This window comes from Arvicanthis niloticus, chromosome 18 (genome assembly GCF_011762505.2).
Source record: "Arvicanthis niloticus isolate mArvNil1 chromosome 18, mArvNil1.pat.X, whole genome shotgun sequence".
Lineage (NCBI taxonomy): Eukaryota > Metazoa > Chordata > Mammalia > Rodentia > Muridae > Arvicanthis > Arvicanthis niloticus.
The window spans coordinates 50,509,709-50,528,704 of record NC_047675.1 but is presented as its reverse complement, the minus strand read 5'-3'; the positions used below and the strand labels follow the sequence as shown (position 1 = coordinate 50,528,704).

At 49.5% G+C, this 18,996-nt stretch overlaps 1 protein-coding gene across 2 annotated transcripts in view; it reads right to left on the bottom strand.

Moving 5' to 3' along the window:
- Trim67 (tripartite motif containing 67) overlaps window positions 1-18,725 on the bottom strand; it is a 42,293-nt gene extending 23,568 nt beyond the window's left edge. The window contains exon 1 of one of the 2 annotated variants that reach the window (XM_034522619.2): window positions 16,920-18,725. In XM_034522619.2, the coding sequence (XP_034378510.1) occupies window positions 16,920-17,936 (1,017 nt within the window). In that variant the 5' untranslated portion in view covers window positions 17,937-18,725. The remainder of the gene's footprint in view (window positions 1-16,919) is intronic. The other variant, XM_034522620.2, reaches the window with a different exon arrangement.
- Window positions 18,726-18,996: the final 271 nt, after the last annotated feature.

The following is an 18,996-nucleotide window of genomic DNA, read 5'->3' as shown; positions in this document are numbered from 1 at the left end:
AAACCGTCACCTCCAAAGGCCTTTGCCACATTTAACTGAAGCAAAAGAAACAGATTTTAAGTAAAATCCAACCACCTAGAAAAACTCCCAGAATGAAGATACACACCGCTACTCTGTTTTTTGGCTGCTGAGATGTGAGCTCAGGTCCTTGTGCTCCCACCATGAGCTTAGTCATCTCCCTAGTCACAATCTCGTCCCTCTTTTTCTTTCAGGAATTTGTCACAGTGACAAAAAGTCTGACATAGTCACACAGGAGAATCACATAAAGACTGAGTTACAGAACTACCGTCCATGGTATTGCTGGACCAGATCCTTCCTGGATCCTCGGGGGCATGGGGTGGAGGGGCAGGTGCCTATTGACACCTTGGTTTCAGCCTCCAGCCCCAGCAATGTGGAGGATGGATCTGTTGTTTTAAGCTACCTGGTGTGCAATGACTTATCAGGGCAATTCCAGCCAATGAACCCATTTAGTACAGTCTTTTCTTCTAGCACTAGCCCCTCATGAATATTCATGAGATAGAATCACAGCATATGTGTACTTTGTCCTCATAACACAAATGGACATGGAGCTTTCCAGAGGAGAGGCAGGCCAAGTGCCTGCACCTTTGACAGCATCCTGCCAACTCTTTCTGATTAATCCACACATTAACCTGAGGCACACAGAAGTTCAGAAACTTTCTTGAAGACACAGTTTCAAATGAACCAGATCTGGGTTTGATATTGTTTCTGTTACATTGTTCAGTGGCAGACCATGAGGTTGGAACAGCTCTCTCTAGGACAGCAGTTTTCAATTTGTGGGTCGTGACCCTTTTGGGGGGAATCAAATGACCCTTTCACAGAGGTCACTTAAAGCCATCAGAAAACATGGATGTTTACATTACTATCCATAACAGTAGCAAAATGAAGTAGCAACAACAGTAATTTCATGGTTGGAGTCACCACGACATGAGAACTAAACTCATGTACTAAAGGGTCACAGCATTAGGAAGGCTGACAACCACTGGTCTAGATATTCACTGAATGTGGCATGGCCCCCAAGTCAGCCCCAGGAAACAGGACAATTAGGGCAAGCCAACGTGCTTCTAATTCTCACAAGAGGGCACTTATGGCAGATGTCCAGTCTAAGCTCCACCACCAGAGGGTGCTGAGGTTAGACTGCTCTCCTGCAGCATCTGGGCAGGGAAGCAGTCTCCAGCACTCTCAGCCTTTATACTTGCAGTAATAATTGTGACAATGTCAGTGACGGTGGCGTGGTGACTTTTGTGGCTTTCCTTCCTGTTACTCGAGGCAGACATTGTGTTAAGTCATTAAAGTGCATTGTCTCTGGGCTGGGGAGATGTCTCAGAGCAAGCATGGGGCCCTGAGTTTGGGACCCCAGCACCTATGGAGCGAAAGGCATATTCCCCTTTTTTTGGGGGGGGGGGTTGGGGTTTGGTTTGGTTTGGTTGGTTGGTTTTTTTTTTTTTTTTTTTTTTTTTTTTTTTTTTGTCTTTTGGTTTTTTGAGACAGAGTTTCTCTGTGTAGCCCTGGCTGTCCTGGAACTCACTCTGTAGACCAGGCTGCCTCGAACTCAGAAATCTGCCTGCCTATGCCTCCCAAGTGCTGGGATTAAAGGCATGTGCCACCACTGCCCAGCGAAAGGCACGTTCCTGAAGCTCATTGGCCAGACAGCCCCATCAATAAGCTGCAGGCTCAGTGGTCTCAAAAATCAAAGTGCAGAGCCCTTGAGGAAGATACAGACAGGATGTGGACCTCTGGCTTCTCTACTCATCCCAATACATGTGTACTCACATGCACAAGTGCACGCAAGAAAAAGCACATTGTCTTGTTTAATACAAATGGCAAGTGACTGCACTCCAGCACACCATCTCTGTAACCTGCTTCCTCTGCCTGCCCCAGCCTCCTCTATCCATGGGGCATACCAGTACGCAAACTTACACCCAGTGTATTCTCTGGGTCAAGAAGACAGAAAAGTCACGTTATCATTTCCCAGCTGCCTCCTGTCCTCTGGTGAGATCAACTGATTGCTTCTGACACAGAAAAAAAAATCAAAGGCAGGCAGGAGAGAGGGAAGGAGGGAGGGAGGGAGGAGAAACAGAAAGGGGCAAGCAGGAGGTGGAGAGAAGGAGAGGGGTAAGGAGAGAGGAGAGAGAGAGGGGAAAGGGAAGAAGGGAAGGAGGAGGGAAGGGAAGGGGGAGAGAGGGTGGGCCATCAGTGAGTTCACATTGCACTGAACTGTGTGCACCTTGAAATATGTTCGACTGTTCCCTTGTCTTCTCACACCCTGTCCTGTGGTGACCCTCCCTTTGTGAGTCTCTCAGTTCCAGGAGTCAACGAGCTGTTAATAGTGTCTGCTCTGAAATAATAAGCTACGGTACTGACATTAGCATACATTCCAGGGTTACATCTTATTCACTATTCAATAAAGGTTCTCGTGGTCTCCTGAGTGCCTGCTGTCCTGCTGGGTACTGGAGTACAAAGGCACAGTATGGTGTGATCCTTGCTCACAGGATTCTTGAATTACGCTGTTATTTCTGTGTGTGCTGTATAAGGATGAGTCGGAGATGAAGAGAGCATGCCAGGCTCTGTTAGCTGCGTGGCATCATCGACAGGTGTGGATAATATGGGTCTAATTAAGATGGAATTCTATTTTTAAAGCCGGTTCTAGTGTTAGAATAAATGCTCACTGGAGACCTTGAGAATATTCAAACGGTGGGAAAGCCAAGTGAAAATGATCACAAGTCATGCTTGCAGACCAGAGAGTGGCTCAGGCCATATCCCACCAGCAACGAGAACAAGCCTGGAGGGGAAGTGTCAGGCGCAAACCCCATACCATAATCTCAACCTTAGCCATAGCTAGACCACATGCCAAGCAGAGGCAGGTGAGGTCCTCATCACCCCCAAACCAAAACAGCTTCTCTGGGACTAGGCAGGTTATAGTTTTAGTACCTTAAAATCAAGAGTGAGCTCTCTCTGGTTAGGCTAGCTCAAGTCTTGGTATCTCAAAACCAAACACCCACTTGGATCGGGTCTTGGAAACAGTAATAGAATTGCTTCTGTAACAATAATGACTAGTGAAACGTTGTTGCAGTTCATCTTCTGTGGTCAAATTACCTAAGTAAGTAAATAAGTAAATAGTACCTGCCTCTCTGCTTAGACAACTCCACCCTTCACAATCCACCTCCCCCTGCTCCACTGAACCCTGACTCCCCCCCCCCCCCCCCCCCCCCCCCCCGCCCCTCTTCTCTTCTGTTTTACTCTGAGGACTGGCTCCATGTGTGTTCAGTAGTATGTGGAGTGCTACTGATCTTTCTTTCTTTTTTTTCCTCCTCCTTCTTCTTAATATTATTCTTACTTATTTATTCTTGGTTTTTTGAGACAGGGTTTCTCTGTGTAGCCCAGGCTGTCCTGGAACTGCTCTGTAGACCAGACTGTCCTCAAACTCAAGAGATCTCTCTGCCTGCCTCTGCCTCCTGAGTGCTTGGATTAAAGACATTCACCACCCTGTTTGTTTTTGCTACTATTCTTGGTTTCGTGTCCATACTGTGATGTGAGCCTCTTGGCCACTCGAGTGACTAGAGCTAACAACTATTTAAAATCAACCTCTCTGTGGCTGGTCTTTTTCTACTTTTTGGGTTCTTCTCTTTTCCACCCTTCCCCCCGACCCCCAACGCTAGATAGAAGAGAAACAAAAGGATAGAGAGGAAAGGGGGGCATTATCCTTAGCCGACTTCCTGCTGATTAGGGGCTTTGAGTGAGTTCCCCAGGGCAAGTTTGATCCTCACCATCAGGATATCTAAATTTTTCTTTGCACACAACTACTTAACAAACCACGACCAGCACCAAACAACAGCAACCAATCAAGAACCAAAAACCCACCACACCAACAAACAGGGCTCTAGCATTAAATACCCTCTGAAAAAGCTCCCAGAATTCTAAGCAACACACAGTCTCAGAAACTATCTGCCGCTGGCAAAGTCACACCCCAGCTAGAGCACAAGACAATCCATAGTCAGGTGCTGTGGACAGTCTGAAGTAGTTCCATATCTCACACCTGGGATTAAAACGAAAATACTTTCTTATAATAATTCTGTATTTTCTAAAGAGACCAAAATTCCCAAATTGATATACCTCTTCATCAATCTCTTAGGTCCCTCTTCGAATTTCCTTATTGAGCCCCATTTTCTTAGGTCCCCCTCCTTCATTTCCTCATGAAGCCCCGTTTTCTTAGGTTCCCTCTCTGCCATTTCCTCATGGATCCCCCTTTTCTTAGGTCCCCCTCTGCCATTTCCTCATGGAGCCCCGTTTTCTTAGGTCCCCCTCCTTCATTTCCTCATGGAGCCCCGTTTTCTTAGGTCCCCCTCTGCCATTTCCTCATGGAGCCCCCTTTTCTTAGGTCCCCCTCTGCCATTTCCTCATGGAGCCCCGTTTTCTTAGGTCCCCCTCTGCCATTTCCTCATGGAGCCCCCTTTTCTTAGGCCCCCCCTGCCATTTCCTCATGGAGCCCCCTTTTCTTAGGCCCCCCTCTGCCATTTCCTTATGGAGCCCCATTTTCTTAGGTCCCCCTTCACCATTTCCCCATGGAGCCCTCTTTTCTTGCTTCTTTTCTCTCCCTACTTCTGCTCCATTAGCTTGGAAAGTGATTGAGACATTCAAAAGGGGTCTTCTGCAAGGCCGAACAACATGATGAAAGCATGTAAGAATTCCTTCCACAAAGGCTCTGTCAGTTCTCCAGTGCTGTTTAAACTAATGATCTATCTTCCTTTGCCTCTCAAGCTGGATGCCCCTTCTGCGTGGCTCCTTGGTCTGTCTGCGGACGTTTATGTAAGTTCCAGGTGCTAAAAGGGTGGACGATAACTCATTTTCTCATTTTTTTAGACACAGTGTCATATTTTAAAATATCCCTCTAATTTGTATCAACATATCAGTACCAGGTCCCCTGCCAGTAGATGGTTTTGTAAGCTATAGGTATGGAGCCTGGCTGTGTGAATGGAGCTGTGTCATGACCAATGCCCAGCAGCGATGGTTACAGTAAGAGAACCAATTGGGGAAGCCAAAGTCTTCCTTCCAAATGGGCTGATGGGCTGCAGGAACCCTATGACACGTGTAATGTCAGATGGTGACATGCCGTCTGTACTGGCACAACTGTAATTTTAGAGTCTGGTATCCACTGCTGGGAAGAACAGCTTTTTTCCAGTGACAGTAAAGATCCTGACTTCCTGTTGTAAACATTCCGAGTGTATGTATGTCCGTATGTGTGTGTGTGTGTATGTATGTATGTATGTATGTGTTGGGAACCGCAGTGAGCATGTCAACATTCGCCATTCCAAGATGGCTCAGACATCCTGTCCTCCCACTAGTAAACAACTGACTGCGCAGGTGCAAAAGGCAGAAAGGCGCCAAAGTCACTGCCCATCTGGGGGCGTAATATGGGGTGATGAGTGAACAGCCAATCGGAAGTGAATACGTCACTCTAGGGTGTATTTAAGCTGTGCCTCTTCCTGTCTTTTCGTCTTTCCACTTGCTTCTGCTGTTACAAGTAAAGCCTCGTCTGTGGTAATACCCGAATACTGCCTCACGTGTCTCTCTTTCGCGGGCGAAGGGGACATGAGAGGCGCACGCAACATGTATGTATGTTTTGTGACTGTCTCTGGGTTGCTGCTACAGGGTAGGAACTTCTAAGGGTGATGTTCAGAGGACTTCTTGCAAGCTTTGGTTCCATGCAAGCTCATGGCAAGTTTTGCTTCTCGGTTCATCTGTTTTCTTCAAAGGGAGTTTAAGGCAGACTGTAAGAGTCTATACAATTCAGGAGAGCATAACCACTCAGGAGCAGAGAGAAGACCACTCGTAGCTGAGAAAAAAATCAAAGAAAAGTTCTCTCTTTCTGGGTAAGAAGCAGAGATTGACCTGGGAGCACACCCTGAGAGGCTCCTTGCTGTGAGAAGCAGGCAGGACAACAGAGAACAACGCTTCAAGGTGGGAGGGGTTAACGCTTGACACAACCTGGGAAAGAGCCAGTCATCCACAGACGTTACCCAGACCATAACACAAAAGACAAGGAGAAACAGAACTATGAATCTGAGGAACACAAGGACTGGCAAATTATCTAATACACATGCCACTGGAATCCAACAGGGAGGAGAGAGGTGAAGGGACGGAAATATAAGAATATAGAAGAGTAATCAAATGACACAGTACAACTCGATAAGACATCAAAGCACAAGCCTAAGATGCTGAGGGCATCCCCAGCAGGGTGTGCCCTTTCTCCTGACACACTTGCCCACCTACAGCTCCATGGGTTGCAACAGCTCCTAAGTAGACTTCCTGCTTTCTTATTGTTCCCAGAGATCAGAATGACCTTCTTAGTAATAAACACCGCATGGCTGGAAAGATGGCTCAGCAGTTAACAGCATTTGCTGTTCTTTCAAAGGACCCCAGTACTGTTACCAGCACTCTTGTCTAATGGCCTCCAACCATCTCTAACTCCTGCTTCAGGGAACCTGACACTCTCTTCTGGCATCTACCTGCATATACATACAAATGCACATATACAGAGAGGAGAGAGAGAGAGAGAGAGAGAGAGAGAGAGAGAGAGAGAGAGAGAGAGAATAAAATAAATTTTTTTTTTCCGAGACAGGTTTCTCTGTGTAGCCCTGGCTGTCCTGGAACTCACTCTGTAGACCAGGCTGGCCTCGAACTCAGAAATCCGCCTGCCTCTGCCTCCCAAGTGCTGGGATTAAAGGCGTGCGCCACCACCACCTGGCTAAAATAAATATTTTAAATAAACAAATAAACATCACTACCCAACTTAGGCCCCTCCAATGGCTTCCATGAGCCCATCACCCTGTCCTTCACCGTCAGACCCACAACCTTACATCTTCAGACTCTTGCCTGTCTCTCTCTCTGCCCGTTACCTATTCACACACACTGCAGACTCTTCCTGCCTTCGGTTAGGTTCTTGCTTCCTGATTCCCGCTGCTTTCTAGTGTGCATAACTGTTGGGGGCCGACTTTTAGCAGAAAGTGGCTATCAGCTTGGCAGCCATCTTGAGCCATATACCATGACATGAGACTTGTATTACAATAGCCTACAACAGCTGAGCACACTCTGATAACATCTTGCTTTGGATACCCAGGACTTTCCTTGGGTGTGTGAGGTTAAAGGTGTGTGAGATTAAAGGTGTGTGACTTAAGAATGTGACCTAGAGATCAGATTTAGAGACAAGACCTAAGGGCATGATTGAAGGTGTGACTTAGAGGCATGGCTTAGAAGTGAGACATATAAAAGGCAGAGGCTGATGGCAGAGAGATATACTCTTTAGGGAGACTCTTTAGAGAGTACAGCTAGACTTGGGACTTGGACTAGGAAGAGAGACTGAAGAATAAACAGGATTGAATCACACTCTGTCTGGTCTCCATTCTTTGAGTCCGTCCTCACTCTTTCTCTTGCTGAACCCCTACCCTCGGACCGGAGCGGCAGCTTGGGCCGGGATACAGTGGCCGCCAAACGCGGGGCAGCCCAGGCCTCAACATTTTGCTTGGGCTGCGACATTTTTTTGGTGCCTGAACATGGGCTAGTGCAATCCTCAACATTTTTGGCACCCGAACAGGGACTAGTGCGATTCCCAACACATAACTCCTTCTGTCTTCAAATCCCAGGTCCCACCTGAAATTCAGCATCCTTGGGATGACTTTTTTTCCTACCTTCTTCACCGAAGAAGCCCACTGAAGTGTTTGTGAATTATTTTATTCACACTTTAGGATATAACACATAGCCAGAATTGCCCAGCATTATTTACCCACTTGATTATCTGCTTATTTTGTTTTTGCTGTGGTAGATGTGTGTGTGTGTCTGTGTGAATGTATGTATGTGTCTGTGTGTGTATGTGTGTGTGTATCTGTAGGTGTGTGTCTCTGTGTGTGTATCTATGTGTGTGTATATGTGTGCATGTGTGAATGTATGTATGTGTGTATATGAGTGAATGTATGCATGTGTGTGAATGTGTGTATGTGTGTACATATCTGTAGGTGTGTGTCTCTCTGTGTGTATCTATGTGTGTGTATCTATGTGTGTGTATATGTGTGCATGTGTGAATGTATGTATGTGTGTATGTGTGAATGTGTATGTGTGTGCATATCTGTAGGTATGTGTGTCTGTGTGTGTGCACACATGTGCATTTGTGTGCACACAGAGGTCAGAGGACAAACTTGACCTTCAGGCACCTTCCTCCCTCCTTCATTTGAGACAGAGTCTCCTATTGGTCTGGACCTTTGTCTGGATCTGACTGGCTAAGAGACCTGTCTGTCTCAGCCTCCTACTTCACAACTGCTATGATTACAAATATAAGCCACCAGACCAGCTTTTAATGTGGATCCTGCAGACTAAATTCAGGTTCTTGCCCTTGCAAAGTGAGCGAGTGCCTTACTGAATGAGCCACATCCTAGGCTGTGTGCCAAGGGAAGATGACAACTCCCCTGAAGCCTTAAGACACTGGAGGGCACAACTCTCTCATGGGCAGACTGTAGTGTAGCTGCTCCCGGGAGGCATAAACTCAGAGAAGGAAGTGAGATGCAGAGCTAGTCAGCTCTGCCTAAAACAGGAAGTGGCAGCAGTGGCTGACAGCTCTGTGCTTAAGCAGTCCTCCAGATGGCAAGGATCTGCCGAGTGACAACCCGGCTTCCTTCTTTCGCGAGGAAACCTTCCTGGTTAATCACATTTCATTAAATCTCCTAGTTTTGTAGACATTACCTAACCAACTAGGATCAAAGACTGCAGGATTGGGTTAAGTCCAAGAATTTGCCTAGCACAGCCTTGACCTAATTTTTAAAGAGGTCATTGTTATTATTAACATGTATTATGAATAACTGAATGTGTTTATGTGTGACTGTGGGTGCCCCCAAGGAGGCCAGAAGAAGTTGTCAGATGTCCTTGAGTGACAGATGTTTGTGAGCCACTGAAGAGAAATGCTAAGAACCCAGTTCTGGTCCTCGGCCAGAGGAGGGGAGGGGGAAGCTCTTAATCTCTGAGCCCTGTCTCCTGCCCTTTGACCTATTTTTTTAAGCCATCCCCTTTGGCCTATTTTTTTATTTTAAAGCTGTGCACCACTTGGGCAGACTTTCAGACAACTGGTGTGCCGACTACCTCCTGTTTCCTGTTCTGCTGAATAAAGGTGAGAGTACCCATACCTGTCTCCACTCTTTACACTGGTTGTCAGCTAGCTCTTATTTCCCTCATCTGTTCAGGGACGTCAGACGTACCCATTTTCTCCACAGGTACGTCTACGTTGCTATTGCTGTAACCCGCAAAGATGTCGCTTTCTGTTGCGCTTTTATTGTGATTCAAAGTCTCCATTGAGGAATGATAGAGAACTGCTTTGTTCTTGAAGTTTCTGTTGTCACTGTGTGGTACTACAGGTCACACCCAGAGCCTCATACATGCTGGGCAAACACTACCACTGAGCTGCACCCTGGCCTTGCTTGATGGTGCATTGTTTGTTTGTTTGTCTTGTTTGTTTGTTTGTTTGTTTGCTTTTTGAGACAGGGTTTCTCTGTGTCCTAGAACTAGCTCTGTAGACCAGGCTGGCCTCAAACTCACAGAGATCGGCTTGTCTTTCTCTATCTTCCGGGTGCTGGGATTAAAGGCGTGTGCTTTAATCTGGCTTCTTCATGGGACATTTTTAAACAAACATTTTATGACTTGCTACTCAAGCTCGATAAACCCCTTCCCCTCAAGTTTCCTCGTCTGAAAGTGAAGAGGCTGCGGCTTGTGAGTTTGGAAAGAAAACACAGCTGACGAGAGGCAGCTCGGTTGGTAGAGCGCTTGTCTAGCACACACAAAAACCTGGGCTCAAGCTCAGCACCCCAAAGAGTAGGTGTGGTAGCCCAAACCTGTCATCCCAGCACTCAGAAGTGGACTCAGGAGGATCAGGAGTTCAAGGTCATCCTCAGCTATATACTGAGTTTGAGGTCAGCCTGGGACACACTGCTGTCAGTCCACAGTCTGTGTGGTAAAGTCTGTGTGCAGGTAGGGTTTCCAAGTGGGGCAGAAGTTCAAGCACCAATAGCAAACTGATTCCTTTTGATCCCCAGGAGGCAGCAGAAGGCAGTAAGGAGTGCTTCCCACCCTCTTCAGAACAGAGGCCCTGAACTCCCTACTGGCTCCCAGCACCCAGAGCCAGCTGGACACGGGTCAAAACTCCTAGAACCCCAGGGGCTGAGGAGTCCGTTTCTAAAGGACATACTTACTTTCCATGTGACCTGCAGGGACAATCACAGATCAGACACTTTAGAGCCCCATTGAGGTTTCTGAAACATGAATCCTGACTGGGCCAGGCTTCAGTAGAGCCTTGCATATCCTTCAAGACAACCGTGCAGGGCTGCGGACTGCATTACCAATAGCCAGGTCAAAACGTGTTCTTCTGAAAAGGCCACACGCTCACTAGTTCCAGTTTCATAGGCCACCTGGCATCTACTGTCCCCACTCAAACCTTCCAATGCCAATGATCATAGGTCAAGGTCAACAAGTGTAGCTGTTTCTACAAAACCTGCTCCACACCCCATAATGCCTGAGGTGGTCCCCAGAGCCATTGTTCCATATCCCATAATGCCTGTGGTGGTCCCCAGAGATATTTCTCTATTTCCCATAATGCCTGGGGTGGTCCCCAGAGTCATTGCTTCATACCCCATAATGCCTGAGGTTGTCCCCAGAGCCATTGCTCCATATCCCATAATGCTTATGGTGGTCCCCCGAAAATGCTATTGCATTTTTCATAGGCTCTCTTCTGTTTCTGCCACTGTGCCACACACTCCAGACTGGCTGGTCTGGGGGTCTCAAGTGATTCTCCTACCTCTCTGTCTCCTCTTGCCCAGAGGAGTGCTGGGATCACACACAGCATGTGGTCTCCTGTTTATAATGTGAACCTACAGGCATTATCAACATGTAGGCAGTGAGGTAAGTAAGAGAATGTTCATGGACATGGAGGTAGTGGCAGCCATCTGTAATCTCAGCACTCAAGAGGCTGAGGCAGGAGGATTGACACGAGTGTGAAAAATCAGCCTGGGCTTGCGGGTTGTTTCTTGTCCTGGCAGTGCTAGCTGTCTCCTCCCTTGTATGTAAAACTCCTTTACTACATTGATCAGACCAGGTGTTGAGGACCCCAAGCCCTTGGAAGAGCCCCAAGGCCCCAGAGGATAAAGCCTAATGTTTCCCGAGTTTTGTAGATCACACTGTCCCTTGCTCAGTGGAGGCCAGGTCAGCGGGCATCAGAGATGTGTCCTCTACTGCAATTCTGTCCTGCGGCTAGCCAAGAACTCTTGGCCTGACCTCAGCAGTACTCTGTAAATTTACGATCTCAGCTCAGGAATCAACGTCTACCTTTGTCCTGCTCCTTTGAGACAAGTCTCACATACCAGGATGTCCTTGAACTTCTGATCTTCCATCTCCCCCTCCCACACCCTGAGATTATAGGCTTGCATTAATATGACCAGCTGTGTGGTGCTCAGGATGGAACCCAGGGGCTTGTGGGTGGTGAGTAAGAATTCTACCGACTGAAGTATAGATCCAGTCTGCTCTGTCTCTCTATCTCTGTCTATCTCTGTATCTGACTGTCTTTCTGTCTCTGTCTCCTATCTGTCTGTGTCTGTCTGTCTATCTATCTATCTATCTATCTATCTATCTATCTATCTATCTCTCCGTCTATTTCTAACGCTATCTATCTCTATCTTCAGGATCTCCCTATGTAGCCCAGGCTGGCCTTACACCTGTCACATCCAATGTTTTCAGACAGGACTAACCACTCACATCCTACAGCTCAATGTCCTCCTTGAAGTAGGAATTTCAGATGCAGCTAGGAAGCACCGAGGCCTGTGATGACCTTTCACCTCTTGCAGAAGTGGGATGGTGGTGCAGGGTGAAGCTCTACTCCAATGGGCTGAAGGGTCATAGCCCTTGGTTGAATGCTCACATCAGAAGTTCGCTGAAAGGGTTAATCCACTTCCAGGAGAACCACATAAAAATGTGTTTCGACAAGACCCACAGGTTCCCATACTGTTTTTAAAAGGTGATAATCAGCAGGTCTCAGTGTCACCTAAAGTCTCCGTATTTGAGAATCACTAATCAGATGACAAGCTTCACGGTGCCACAGAAAAATTAGCACAGCTGCACAGAAGGAATCTCCGGCCTCAGAAACCTAGGCCATGCTTCTGGCGGCGGATTCTGTGATGTTTAGACGAGAACAGGAAAGAGCCTAGACTCTAAGGCTTACTGGGAAACCTACACCACAGTGGGAGTCTGGAGTGGAGGTCCTGGCTTATCTTTCAAAATCGGCTCACGGTTCACCTGGTGGTCTCAGGACCAACGTCAAAGCTAGATACTGTGTTCAGCTGTGATCCCTCTCAGTCCTGCTCCAGCCCCAAGTAAGATTCTCATTTGGAAGGGTGTCGTGTTTTCATACAGATATGTGCACATGTATACAGGAAGGCCAGAGGTCAACACTGAGAGTCTTCCTTGACTATGCTCCACATAGTCTGGAATTAACTGGTTTGTCTGGGCTAACTGGCCCATCCAGCACTAGGACTCTCCCATCACTACCTTCCTAGTGCAGAGATTACAGATGTCTGCTGCTGTGTGTTTCCCTTTTTAAACCCAGGTGCTGAGGATCTGAATTCAAGTCCTCAAACCTCCACAAAGCCATGTCTCCAGCCTGTTGTTTTGTTTTGTTTTGGACTGTTTGAGTGTTTGTATATATGGGTAGACGAAAAGGGGGTATATATGTACATGTGTGTGCATGCATTTGGAGGCCAGAGGACAACCTCTGGTTTCATTCTCAGGAGCCTTCCTCCCTGAGGCCAGCTGGTCAGGGAGCTCCAGGGATCTTCCTGTCTCCATCTCCCTTCTCCCCCCAACACTGGGATCACAGGTGTGGACTACCATGTCTGGTTTTTTATGTTGGGTGCTGGGAATCAAACCCAGGTCCTCATAGTCTCAAGTCAAGTACTTTGACCACTGAACCGTCTTTCCAGCCACTCTTGTTCCCCCAGTGAGATGCTTTGCACTCTAGTTTCCCTTGAAGTTGGAAAGGAGAACCTGCCTGCTCTGTCTCCGCCTCTCTCTCTCCCCCTTCCTTCCTCTCTCATTGTGTCTCTTCTGGATTCAGGAGGATACCCTAGCTCCCAAGGGCTGGAGCAATAGGTACAAGATTCAAACTCAAGATCCGCACAGTCGTATTCCCACAGGTGACGCTGCCATGACAACACTGCTGCCCATGGTGCAGGGCAGAGATTCATGTGTTTCTCTGGTGTTCTCATTACCAAGCAGAGTAATTGAGGTTGACAAGAGAAATATTTATTAAACTGCTGTTGCCACCAAGCCAGGAATGACCACTGATATTTTTCCTTGGACCTTGAAACCTTAGCCCATTATCAAACTTATTTTTCTATGCAAGATATTTCCTCTCTCTCATGAATTCAAATTCTCACCTCAGCTCTCTGGTTTGGGTAACAGGACCCCGAATTAGTCTTGGCCTTTTAGACTATAAAACCATAACAGATCATGAAATCTGAATGGGACATTTCAAACCTAAACTTCTTTAAAAAAAAAAAAAAAAAAAAAAAAAAAAAGGTGTATGTGAGTCTCACATGCGTGTGCATTGGTGCATGTGAATACGTGTGTGAATGCCATTGACCGAAAAGGCCAGAAGAGGGCTCTGGATTCCCAGGAGATGGAGACCGATGTAGGTGCTGGGAACCAAATTCTGATCCTCTGCAAGAACAACACAGTCTTACCCACTAAACCATCTCCAGTTCTTCTGCAAGAGCAACGGGTGCTCTTAACTGCTGAACGGTATCTCCATCTTTTTTTAATTTATAAAATGATGTCTACTCACTTAAGAGATGAAACAAGAAGTCAGCTGCACTGACTACCACGCAATATGCATGTGGTGTGTGAGACCCTAACTTGGGGCAAATGTTTCCAGTCATTAAAGTATAAACAATACCCCACAGAGAAAAGGAGATGGCTCCGTAGGTAAAGCACCTGCTACCCAAGCAAAATCTCCAGAACCTATACAGGCTGAGTACAGGATCACTACATGTCTGTGATCCCAGTGTGAGGCAGGCAGAGACAGGAAGATCCCAGGGACTCACTGACCAGCCATCTTGGCTCATCTGTGAACTCCAGATTCAGTAAAAGACCTTGTCTCAGAATGTAAGGTGGGGTTCTATAGAGGAGAGTTGGACACCAACTTTTGTCCTCTACAAGTGCATGTGCAGGTGTGTACCCAGACACATGTGCACACACACACACACACACACACACACACACACACACATTCAATAAAATAAATGAAGCAAAAATTAAAAGGAAGCACACGAAGGCCAGCATGCTGGGAAATGGCTCGGTGAGTAAAGGCACTTGCTGCCAAGCCTGATGACATAACTAAGCTCGATCCAACAAACCCAGATACCGACACACTCACACCTTGGCACACGTGAGTATACACACACACATAACGAACAACAGCTCTAAGTTTAAAAAGCATACCAATTAAAGAAAACTGAAATAAAGTCAGAAAAATATATTCAGTCAACAGCTGCTACTTTCTCCAAGTCAACGAGGCTGAAAGAACAAGGTGCTGCCCCTCTGTAGCCTTCCACAGACCCATGGTTTAAACGTAAATACCATAGAACAGTAAATAACATTGGATGGCTTGAGTACCACACGGGGGCCTGTGCACAGTGGGTTATACTTAACCCCTTCCCACAAGAATCCAAGCTAGACGTTACTTACAGAGGGCTTAAAGTTAAAGTACCTTAAGCACGCACACACAGCCAGTAACTTGCAAGGCTGAGATGTGGAAACAAGGCTGTGGGACCCTAGAGCAGAGCTTCTCTGAGGGGGAACAGTTCATGGCAGGGGGATGGATTCTCAACTGTACTGCAGGATCGATAGTGTTGTTGGCCAAATCTCCAGACCTTGCAGAGCATCAGGGGGAGCTGGGTGAAAGTGTACATTGTCCCTGCTGAGAACCCCTGCTCTAGGACATTAAACATGTTTCCTTCTCTGATGTGGATTTCTAAAGGGTTCTCTATTTACCTTTTCCCCTATATTTTTCATATATATCTGTGTGTTGCAGCTCATGTCTGCAACCCCGGTGCTCAAGGAGGATGGTTGTGAGTTTGATGCCAGCCTGAATTACCCAGTAAGTAAAAGAGGATCTGGGCCGGGCGGTGGTGGCGCACGCCTTTAATCCCAGCATTTGGGAGGCAGAGGCAGGCGGATTTCTGAGTTCGAGGCCAGCCTGGTCTACAGAGTGAGTTCCAGGACAGCCAGGGCTACACAGAGAAACCCTGTCTCGAAAAAACCAATAAATAAATAAATAAATAAATAAATAAATAAATAATCTTTTAAAAAAACCTCTAAATATTCAATTATCATAGCTATACATGTTTATTGTAGCAGATGAAAGTATATAAAGTAAACATAGATAAGGTACATCTCTATCTATAAGGTACCGGCTGCGCTGGGCTGTTTGCAGTTTGTATGATGAGGTACCTTTACTAAGCTGCTTTGCTTTCCCACGGCTCTACTGTGTGTAACTACAGGCAGTAATTCTTGTTGGACGGTCTGAGCACCTCCTACACCCTCCATGGTAGGTTTCTGAAGGAGGGGTGTGTGAAATGCACCATGAACAAGTGACTCTAACCTGCTCATTTAAGGAGGTACTGAGGCCTGCCACACAAGGATGCTGGACAGAATGTCAGGTGAGGAGCTGTGCCCTGACCTTGCCTTGAGGGCTGGCGAAGGGCCAGGCAGACCGTCATGGCTTTAGGAAAAGAAGAGAGCAAAGTACCAGGTCTAAGTTGCTAAGAGTAGCACTATCCCTGGCCAGTCCCCAGTGGGGAAGGCTATAGGCAGATGTGCTTGGTCTCTTAGTAAAAACCTGGTCTGCCATTCCTCCACAGCTTCAGTAACAGAGCTTCAGGCAAGAGAAGGACTCTAGGGGAAACCATGCTTCTTTCCTGGAAGGAGCCCCCCCACCCCCAATCTCTTCCATAGCCCAAGAGACATTGTATCCTTTCTACAGGCATAGAGGAATTCTGGGCATAGAACTAGCTGGAAACTAAGTGAAGGAGGAGACATTTCTTCTCTGGAAGCTAAAAAGGAAAAGCAGGTCTGTTCAGTGAAGTGAAGCTGGTGGAGGCTACGGTAGAAGAACAAGGCTCCAGGGTCCTTGAGCAGGGCTGCTGTCTCCCAGCCTTGGCAACGAATTCAAGGAAGACTTCAGATGGGTTCCTATGGCCAGCTAGTAACAGTTTCACTTCAAAACCTGTCTCTCCCTTACAAGAGGGAAGGGAATTCTGACAGTGTGCCTTAGACTTTGGGTGAGAGCCCTGTTTCTGTGCTTCGGGAACCCTTTGCCTCAGAAAGGAAACTTAACAAGTCGTTTTCATAACCCACCAATCCAATACCCAGTGCAAGGTACGTGGTCCACTGAGTGTAGGTCAGATAGCGACTGCTGGGATCCTTGGATGGATGGATGGATGCATGCATGCGTGTATGTATGAACATACAGATCCATGAACATACTGGTGATAGACAGGTGTACGCATGCATATGCGAATAAATGCATTAGATGCATGAAGGGTTGGATGGAAGTATGGGTGGATAACTATACCCAATGTATGGATAGATGGATGCATGCATAGACTGATGGAAAGATGAACACGTGGGTGGATGGATGAACAGATGGATGGATGGATGGATGGATGGATGGATGGATGGATGCATGGATGCATGGATGCATGGATGCATGTGATTCCTGTTTGGCACTCAGGCCCACCCTTTAGTAATTCTCCAAGAAGGGGTCCAGAGAATCTCTTGACTTCCACCCTGGTTGGCATCGCCGCACAGACAACGCTCACCTTGTGCTGTTTCCACGTTGCTCCCAGAGGCTTCACCTCGTGCTTGCCATGCCTGCCTTCCTCCAGACACATGTAGCACACCGGGCTGCGACAGCTCACGCAGTACATGCTGTAGTTCTCCATCTCGTGTTCGGGGCATGTGGGGAACTTTCGCGGCGCGCTGGCCCCGGCACCCCCTGGGCTCCTGCATCCTCCTGCGCTGGAGGCGGTGGAAGTGCCGGCTGAAGCAGGGGTAGCCTCTGGGGGTGCGGGCGGCGGCGGCGGCTGAACTAGCCGATGCTTAGCGAAGGGGCCCCGGGACGGGTGGCACTTGAGCTGGCAGGTGGCGCAATAGAGCACGTCGCATTGCTCGCAGAGAGTGGCTGCCGGCTCCGGTGGGGTGCGGTCGCACAACTGGCAGATGGCCACCGCCGGGGCTGCAGACGCCCCGGCAGCAACCCCACGGCCCTGCTGGTACCGCTGCACAATGCCCTCCAGCAGCCGGTTGCGCTGGAAGCCTCGCAGGCCGCGGTGATCCAGGGAGGCGCTGCGGTGGCACTGCGGGCAGGTGATGGAGCTGGAGGACGAGCAGAGCGAGGAGCAGGCGGCGCCTCGGGCCGCGGCGGCAGAAGAGCCCGGGGGCGCAGGCACCATGGGCAGCACGCGGACTCCATTGGGGGACTTGAGGCTGGGGGTGTAGGAGCCATAGCCGCTGTCAGTCTCGCTGTACAAGCTCAGCTTGTCCGCGTGGTCTCCGCCACCAGCCGCCCCGCCGCCCAGACCTCCGGCTGTGCTAGCTCCCGCACCTCCGCAGGTCGCGCCGGCGGCTGCGTCTTGATCCGGAGGGGGCGCGGCGGCGGCAGCGGCAGCGGCGGCACCCCGCGAAAGAAGGAGCGGCGGAGGCAGGTGCTGCTCGCCGTCCGGGGTCTGAACCGCGATGGTGCGGGCGCACGGCAAGCAGACATTGTGAGAGCAGGGCAGGATGATGGGTTCCCGGAACAGGGATCCGCACACTGGGCACTTCAGCTCCTCATCCATCGCCGCGCCCGCGGCCGGAGCCGCTCGGGACCAGCCAAGAATGGTCAAGGCTCCGGAGACAAGCGCAGCTGGGCGGGCGATGTCAGCGCTCTCGAGTCAGGAGGCGGGGGTATTACGCGGGCATGCTATCTTCACCCGAGGGTGGCACGCCCCCTCTCTGTCCTCAGGCCACCGCCCTAAGACGCTTGGCCGCCAGAGAAAGGAGGGGTCTTCACCTCGTGAGAGCGAGGCTCCCTCACCAGAGGCGGCCGTATGAAGGTGGCCGGCAGCCCTCGCGGTGGCCTCCGAGGTTGTCCAGATGGTGAACAGGCAGCAGCCGCGCCGTCCAGGGTACCTCGTGCCTCCACTCCACGAAGGACTAGTGACCCGCTACTGTGAGCCAGCAAGGCTACTGAGCCCTGCTCTGCAGTGCCGCTGCCCCAGTCTTCCTTCTGCGAGCGCCCCGCCCCTACCCAGCTCTTGGCCAGTGGCCGAGCGACAGAGCCCAGGGCTGGTTCAGCACCACCAGACGGTGGACAGCGCCCGCGAGGGGATGGGCAAGGAGTCCGCGCCCGCCCCTCGTGCGCATCCCCTGCCAGGCTGCGGTGCCGCCGTGGCCACCTCGGCATCCCCCGGCCCGGAGACCGTCGCCGTCCCGCTGCTCGGGCCGCTGCTCTCGGAGCTGCCTCCTCGCAGGCCGGTATTGAGAGCAGCGTCCCTGGCTCCCCTCGCGGGCTCCGGTTCCTGCGGCGCCCCTGACCTTGGCCGCGCCACGCTGCAGCGGCGGGTGGGGGCGAGCACCCGCTGGCTCGGGAATCCCCTCCCGGCCCGGTCGCCTCCCGCGCCCGCCCGCCCGCCCGCCGCGCCGCGCGCCCAGGAGTTGTAATTTCCAGAGCGAGAGTAACGGGGTGGGGGGGGCGGGGAGCCAGGCGTCAGCTCAGCGAATGAGGGCTCGCTTCTGGCGTCTGGCAGTCAGGGGCGGGTCGGAGGGCTTCTCGGGGAGGATCATTGTGGAGAGCTGCTCGGATTCGGATGGAGACAGCGCGGTGAATTAGCACGGCGCCCCGCCCCGTTTGCCAGA